General features: G+C 34.4%; 1 protein-coding gene across 14 annotated transcripts in view; it reads right to left on the bottom strand.

Annotated features, from left to right (window-relative positions):
- Positions 1–8857, bottom strand: part of LOC109844420 (telomerase reverse transcriptase) — a 58888-nt gene that overhangs the window by 26292 nt on the left and 23739 nt on the right. For all 14 annotated transcript variants that reach the window (XR_002248028.1, XR_002248029.1, XR_002248026.1 and 11 more), the window contains one exon: positions 1–105. This exon is cut by the window's left edge and continues 95 nt beyond it. Coding sequence is in view for 10 of the 14 variants with exons in the window: in XM_020413430.1 (XP_020269019.1) it covers positions 1–105 (105 nt within the window). In the remaining 4 variants the exon portion in view is untranslated. The remainder of the gene's footprint in view (positions 106–8857) is intronic.

The following is an 8857-nucleotide window of genomic DNA, read 5'->3' as shown; positions in this document are numbered from 1 at the left end:
ATGTCTTTGCCAGACCGTCAGTGCAAGATGACTGAAGAGCTCCATTGCAAGTGGACCTCTCTGGCTTCTCATCATGGCTAATTTGCTCTCTCTTTTTATAATGTCCTAAACAAGATCAATTACACCATTATCAGGTATTCAGTTCAAACATTAAGTAAGCATGATCAGATATACCATCAATGGAGATCATTACGAACATCCCCAAAAGAATGCAGGTCGTAAAGGCATGGAACTCTAAGATGAGGTTAGCATCATGATTGCATATCATCTACCTCCATATTGTATTAATGATCGTTAACAAAGCTTAAGATATTGTTATTTTAAACATGAACCCAGCATTGCAATCCTCTGAAAATTTCCATGGTGTCACCTTCCTTTCCTCTTTCTCGCTCAACAAGCTTTATGACCTACAGGTTATCACTGATTCTAAGTTCCTATGTGTACAGCACCCATTCAGTTGGGGCAGAATACCTAGGAGGGAAACTATGTGTCACAATTGCTGTTCCACATAGGTTGTGGATGACCCTCCTACGATACTGCAGTAATTAGCAAAAAATGTGTTTTCCAATCTAAATGACTTTCTGGTCATCTTTAGATATCACACGGGACAAGTTTAGAGGTGTTCAAACTAGTGCCAACAATCATAATGAATCTGAAATTTGGTGCGATGTGCCACAATGAAATTAAAGAGATTCCAGTGCTTTACATTCAATTATTTTCATTTAGTCTTGGCTTGGTAGAAGGGGAGGTAAGGTGAGGTGAAGGACAAAGCAAAAGAACTAGCTTGGTAGAAGGTTTTTGAAGGGGAAGGTGGGGTGGGGTGGGGTGGGGTGGGGTGAGGTGAGGTGAGGACATAAATGGAAAGTGTAGAGAAAGAAACATCCCTCCAATTTGGAGGGATACATGAGAAGAGAGGAGATTTATACTATGATGACTCCTAAAGCCTCACCAATTTTCAATATACCCAAATACCCTTCTCCTTAAAAATATTTACATTAAAGGGTATTATTGAACTTCAATTAACTCGTCACCTCACCTCCCCTAACATCCCCCCAGTAATAGCCCCGAAAAAAAATTGATAATATATATAATAATAATATTATAATTACATGTCGGTGTTCTCACCGCCTTCCCTTGTCGGTGGCTATCACCGCTTTACAGTAATAGATATATATAGGGAGGAATCAGGAGCAATTGGGGAAAAAAAAGAGAAGAGAAAAAGAAAGAAAGGAAAAAGAAGAAGAGGAAGAAGATTAGGGGAAAGGAAGAAGAGAGGAATTTCACCTACAATCCCAGTCCATCCAAAGCTATAAACCATTCTCCTTGATGATTTCTTTGATTTTAGGGGATTAATGCCTGATTTCTTGATGAATTTAACAAACAAGATAGTAATAATAGAAACTTACCTGACCATCGGCGTCGGGGAAAGCTCGCCCTCGGGTGATCACCCCGCCCATCATTTGACCCGCCCATAACCCACCCATTTAGTTAAATGGGTCTAAATGGGCGGGTATACATTGAAAAGAGGATAAAAATGCACTTAATGGGCGGGCACCGCGCCCGCTTGAACCCGCCCGAGTGAAAACCTGTTCTCTATCTTTTGTACTCTATCGTTCTCTCGTCTCTCATTCTTTCTCTTGTTCTCTCTCTCTCGTCTTAAACTCGCGATTCCCACGGTGACCTCGCCGGAGCCGCCCGTGCCCTCGGCGGCCGCAATCTGTACCCCGTCCTCTCCCATCTCAATCTCAATCGCAAACCTCTCCGCTCTTGCCGACCTCTTCGAACGATTATCATCAACAATGAAACCCTAGACCCCAACCTTGACCTCTGAAGTTCCCTCGTCATCGATGTCAACCTCGGCCTCATCGTCTACTTCTCGATCCACCATCAACAATGTCCAACCAATCTTAGCTCCTCAAACCCTAAGCCAAAGGTTATCATTCTAGTTTTATGAATTGAATTTTCATTTTTGCAAATTAATTTGGAAATTAGCTTGCGGACTGAGATTTTCTCAAATTTTTATGATTTTTATGGTGTTCGGTTATATATTTGTTAAGCTATGTATGATTGGATCTAGTGATGTTAGTAATTAAATGTTTGTTTGCTGAATTGCTTAAGAATTTGTAGATCTAGTAATAATCTCAATGATCGTTTATCTGTTCATGGAAATTACACTAGACATTTTCTTTTTGAAGTATCTGTTTTTGTATTTTGTGATACTAGTATTAATAGTGTTATTTGATTTGCATTTTCTTTACTCTCGAGTCAAATTCTTGAATTGCCTTGTTGTTGTTATTATTATCCAGAGTATTTCAAAGCATGGTAATGTGGCTTAATTAGTGGATTTATTATTTTAGCAGAACTGCATGTTGTGTACATTGTATATGGAGCTGGTTTTACTTTGATGATTCATATCAAAATTAAAACATCAATATGCATTGAACTTTAGAGCTATAATTGCATGACGTGGTCATTGGAAGGATTATTGAGGTTCAACCTTGAGAACTGAATGTTATATACAAAGAATAATTTCCAATCCCGTCTAAACACAGCCGTGCTCAAGTTTGGCTCTTAAAATTTAGGCGGTGTATTCTTTTTTATGGTTTTGTATCTATGACTGTATATAGACACACACACACAACCATTGAACGACCTATGATCATTGTAGCACTTTATGCTTAATATATCTATGACTGTATATTTGTATAGATAATATCTATTTGTTGTGATATGAGTGCGATAAATGATCATAGATTTTTGCAGCTGAAATAAATTCTTACTTCCTCTGATGACATTTTCTCTCTTGCTCTTCTCAGGACATAGTTATTAGGACCCCTGGACGAATGAAGGATCTTATTTTAAAAGTGATACTTTCCCGTCTCTTTTAATTTCAACAAGATTAACATGTATACAAAAGCTAATATCATATAAATGACAATTATTTGCACTTTTATGTAAATAAATAATTGTATGCGGATGTGTGAGACTATATATTAAACATTGATGATTATTTATTTGACTTGAAATTGAAAATGAGAGGAAAAAATATCACTTTTGAAACCTCAAAGGACAACCATGCAACTCTTTTTAATGTGCATTGTTGCAAACCTTTTTAATGTTGTCTTGTTTTATGCAATGGATATCATCGATACATGTGAATGAAAGGGAACAAGATTATTATATGAAAAGAGATTCAAGATAAGGTATTCATTTAATATTGTTTTACTCTTAGTTGAATGCTTATTTTTGTAATATACTTCTTATAACTGATGTTTTCTATGATATAAAGATTTCCCTCAGTGAATGTAGAATAATCTGAAGTGCTAAGATCACTGTCGGAAACAACTCCATAGCAGTCATTACCAGTTGAGCTTTCCTTGCTAGCATTAGTGTTTGCCTTTTTAGTGGCAGGTGCTCACTTTTACACTGAAGGATGTTTTCTGCAGTGATTAGAGTCATGACCAATACCTTTACAATGCGATCATCATCTTGGTTTCAATGCATAGACCACATTCTGAGAGCATATTCGGTTCATCCATGGTACTACATCTGAAACAAAGTCTCGAATTTGTCTCATTTCACAATAAAATTTATTAAAAGATCTAACAAGGAGCACTTCTAAACTCTAAGTACCAGTATTTGATTTGTTCACGTCTAGCCTGAAGCAGTAAGTATGTCTTATGCCAAGTGCCAGCTCTTGGTTTAGTTTAACCTTTCGATAACTTGCCTTGCCAACTCTTTTGTTTTGCGATGCATGCCCAGCACTGACTACAACATGCTGCCTTACATTAGTTGTGTCCTACGAAGCTTGAACAACACTTGTTGCCAGCACTATGAGGCCTTTGAACTGAGGAGTTGAAGAAGCTGTGTGTATTATTTCAGATATCGGTGTAAGAGGCTGTAGCTGGAACTGGAGAACTAGAATTATGAGCTTTTTCGTAAGACAGGTTTGCACAGGCTACCAAGTAGAGTTTTGTTCCCATTGTTTTTTCTAATATCATGTGAGAGATGAAAATTTGTTGTATATGGTCTTCTGAGCTTTTTTTGTACACTATATTTTTCCTTTCTGTAATGTTAGAACAACATGATTGTTCTGAACTTGTTTTTCCTGTGTGAAGTAATTGACATTTTTATGTGGACTCTCGTGAGGGGTTTGATGTTTGGTTAATGTGTTTGTTATAATCCCTCTCCCATCAAAATTCTGTCAATATTTTTCCTTTGATTGGGGTTATTGTGGTATTTTAAGGCAAGTTGTGATGATTATTCATAAGACAGTTTTGCACGTTCGAAAAAGTTGTGCTCTATTTGAATTTCTTTTTGATATGGCATAAATGGCTTCTTGTGGCATTGATTATCGCAATAAATAATGTATATCATTTTGCAGGTGATGTATTCTTTGAGTTCTTTGTGCTTGGTATAGTAAAAAAATACATGATTGGTAATTTTAATGCTATCTTGTTCAATATGTTCATGCTATTCCTGAATGGGTTATGTACATGTCTGTGCGTATTTTGATAATTCAAAAAGTTTACAAAAAGCCTCGCAAATTTTACAAAAATCCCCCAATAGTTTACAAAAAACCCTTAAAGTTTACAAAAAATACTCTAAAGTATTATACATATATAGCTACTATAGTTAAATGGGCAAATGGGTGGCCCGTTTATTAAATGGGCGGGCAAAAACCCGTCCATTTAGAAAATATTAAATGGGCCATAAATGGGTAAATGGGCAAAACATGTCCGCCCATTTATGGCCCGCCCATTTAATACCCAAACCCACCCATTTAACATCCCTACCCACGGGTGATCACCTGGGGCCGCGGAGGAAGAAAAGAGAAGGAGAGAGAGAGGGAGAGGAGAGGAAGAAGGAAGCCAGGAAAAAAAATGATGAAAGGAAAGTGAGAAAAGGGGGAACGGGAAGAAGAAAGGATAGATGAGGGAGAATAACGGGGGAAAATATTTAAATAACGAATTTATTTTGGGACCCCTGAAAATTTATAAGTTTGTTTTCTGGTCCAAAATATATAATAAGAAATTTTTGTTTAAACCTTGTTGTGCTATTAATATTTTCAAGAGACTCAAGCATAAGGGTTAAACCATAAATAGGAAATGATAGTTACATATGGACCCCTACCATTCTTTCTATTTACAAATAAGTCAAACCTGAAGAATTAAATATGACTTTTGGATCAGATAAACTCCCTATAACCCCTGAATTATCATAAATTACTAGGAAATCCAAAAACTAGTATATGAGAGTTATAAAATTTTAATGAATTGACAAAGATAGCCATAAACTCATATGTACTGTAGACTTTAATTATCATTGATTATATCTGAATTTATTAGGCTCTAGATTTTGAATTGATTTACCTATAATATATGTTTGTCTTGAATTAGTAATTAGTCTTATATCTTATATTATAGGATCCTGTTGATATCCAGGAGACTAATATTTTGGGGGAGTCGTATCCACTAAAGGTGAGTTCATTTCTCACTAGTATTTTATAATATGAAATTACATGAGTTTATATTTGACTTATCTTGTGATAAAAAAAATTAATATGTCTTTTCATGTATATAAAGATTTGGCCTATTTCTGTTGTGGTCTATCCTATATATGAAAAGCAAATTTGATTTTTATATAAAATGTGAAAAAAATGAATTTGGCTCTCATGCAATTTTTAAATAATCGTGGACATTGTTTTATCTGAATGTTTTGATGAGGTATTTGGAACGTATTTCAACAGTTTAACGGATTCAAAGATTTTTTATGACTTAGTATCTGATAAAAGAAAAATAAACATTCGTAAACTATTTTAACAGAAATGATGAGCTTTACCTTGTCAATTTCATTTGAAATATCTGCAAATTCTGATATGCAAAGTATTTCTCATTTGATATGTGATCTCGATGTTTTCAAACCCTCAAATAGTCCACTATGGATTGATTCTGCCTGTCATATGGTGAATGCACCTTTATTTAGCCCTTCTATATTGGCCTTAGCCCTTCTGTATTAGCCCTTCTGAAATCTGTCCTGGCCCCTCTGTATTTGGCCAGTAGCCCCTATGGCAGCATTAGGTGCATTTGATTCTCGGGAATTATCTGTTATCTGATGCGGTCTACGCATTCCCTTGCTACTGGACTAAAATTCGTAGTCTTAGTATGACATATGAGGTGATTATTATGTTTCATGAATTATTAGCTGGAAATGTGGAGCTAAGTGCTATACGGGGCTAAGTGCTATACGGGGCTAAGTGCTACATCGTATGGACACGGTAGGAGCCACCTGTAGAGCCCGTAGGAGCCACCTCTAGAGTCCACATCGTCTGACAGTAATAGATTTATGATTTTGATTTTGAACGTGAATTCGAAGAACACGACTCATCAGATTTAAAATTTTGAAAATTGACCGCGAAATTGAGAAAATAATAGTCCTCTGGGTTTTGTACCCAATTTAGTAATTTCTTTTCTTTCTTAATGTTTACCTTGATTCAAAAAGGGTTTGATTCTAAGAAATGTCAAATATATTCAGTTGCACATAAGAAAGAAAATATAAGTGTTGCATTCTTTCTTGAAGACAACAATATTATGATATTCGGATCGTATTTTGCTATTTTTAATTTCTGATGCAAAACTTATAATTTGTTATTTCTGAGAATCATTATTATTACTATTTTGTTAGTTATCTAGAAACTCTAGTGGGAAATGTTCTCACTGAGCTTTTTAGCTCACTCCGTTGTTTTTCAAATTTTTCAGATCTGAGTTAGAAAAGTGATAATCAAAAATTTTGATCGTGGGCATGGTTGAGAAGTGCTTAATTGCCAGTGGTGATGTGTTCAGCAGAAAGAATGCTTTGCACTGTAAATATTATAACGGTAAGGGTTGTGGAATGTAAGTAACATTTATAAGTATATATATATAGTTGCTCTTATTTCTATCATCAGTAGGTTTATGAACATTTTGAGATAAACTATGTTATATGAAGTGCCAGGCTTGACCTGTACATAAGACTTGTCTCGTGCACGGGTCACTGCTATCGCTCACCCTGTATTTTATGAAATTCCGTTGTAGTTTCGGGGCGTGACAGTAAGATGGTATCAGAGCCTAGGGTGTAGGTCCTAATAAATTTTGGAGATGGTTAAGTAATGAAAAAAATATATATATTGGATTTTGATGCATGGAAATAAAAGTTGATGTTTTATTTTGAAGTCTGATTGAGGACAATATGAATATTATTGGATCAACTTTAGTTATAGAGGTGTATGAATTTAGATTCATGGATTACATAATTCCTTGTTTAGTCTTCCTAGATAAAAAGGAATTAGTTCAGCTTAATTGAATGTATGTTTGACATATGTGACTCATGAAAATATTATCTGATGATATATGCTATCATGATAAGAAAAAATTCGAGGGATTAGTTATAGATGATCATTATGATTAAATTTTCATGCTAAATGTAATAATTTTGGTGATGTTAGGTTGTGATGACACTTGTGAAGTGAGAAATTATCAATTGAGATTTATAGAAATAAAATTCGATGGTTTATTTTTGAGATGTTAGTATGCCAACTTAGTTGATGATTATAGAAAATTCTATGTATGAATTTTAGTTAGAACATGAAAGTATAGACTTTATAAATGTGGAAGACTATGAATGCTATTAGTTTTGATTTGATTTTTCAAGGACTTACATATATAGCTTGTGTAGCATAATACAGGGTAAAATATGTGGTTATTACTTAAATATTTGCCTATGTACATAACTTGAGTGTTTCATAGAGTAATGTTACTGATGATTGTTATTATGAATTATGATACTATTCCTTGATGACACCAACCTGATGACAATACATCGATAGACTTCAAAAATTTTGTCTGGTGGATGAAATAGTCTAATCATAAATGGATCAATTTGTAGTGGCCTTTTTGATAATGTGTGAATATTTTTTTCAAGAGTCGACATGGGCAAAAGAATATCTTAGGATTATTTTTGCGACATTTTGACAGAGCTAAAGTTTAAATAAAGTTATTATGTTTTGAATTTTGATTAAAGATTGTTTCTTTTAGTTTGTTAATATATTAATAGCTTCCAATGTCTCTGGACCTATGTTGAATGTGTGATTTATTTTTAGTATTCTAACAAGTACAAGATAGAATACCATGAGTTGAAGGACACTCAAAAATATTTTTTTTACAATATTTACTATATGACAAATTATTCACATAATTGAAGAAATGTGAAGTTGTTGGTAAGTATTTCTTGCTTTTGTACCCACTACATTGTTTTAGTATAAGAATTTTGATGCTAGCCCACTTAGGTTTACGGTGTGGATGCTGAAAATATATTAAGCTGTACCATGTTATTTCCCCTAAGTCATCATGTAGGACATAGTGAAAACTTATGAAGTGATGACTTTGATAATAACTCTCAATTGCTTTTAACGTATATGGAATAGGTGATTTATCCTGAATAAGAAGTGCAAAAAAAGGGGGGTTTTTTGTGAAAGGACTGATTTGTTTATACACTTATTTCATGATCAGTGGATTTTATTAGTATACAATAATTTTCATATACTATCTTTGAATCATTCTTTACAAAATGGGAAAGGATCACCATGGATTTCATCAGTGGCCTTCCGAAGGCTTTTAAGAAGGATGATACGATATGGATGATTGTTGATCGACTAACAAAGCACATTTCTTACCTATCAATATGAAATTTTCATTAGAAAAATTGACTAATATATACATTAATGAGATAGTGAGATTGCATGGCGTACCAATATCAAAAGTTTCTGATCGAGATCCTAGGTTCACATCAGAATACTGGAAGAATGTGCATAAAGCTCTGT

This window comes from Asparagus officinalis, chromosome 6 (genome assembly GCF_001876935.1).
Source record: "Asparagus officinalis chromosome 6, Aspof.V1, whole genome shotgun sequence".
Taxonomy (NCBI): Eukaryota; Viridiplantae; Streptophyta; class Magnoliopsida; order Asparagales; family Asparagaceae; genus Asparagus; species Asparagus officinalis.
This window is presented reverse-complemented; position numbering and strand designations above follow the sequence as displayed.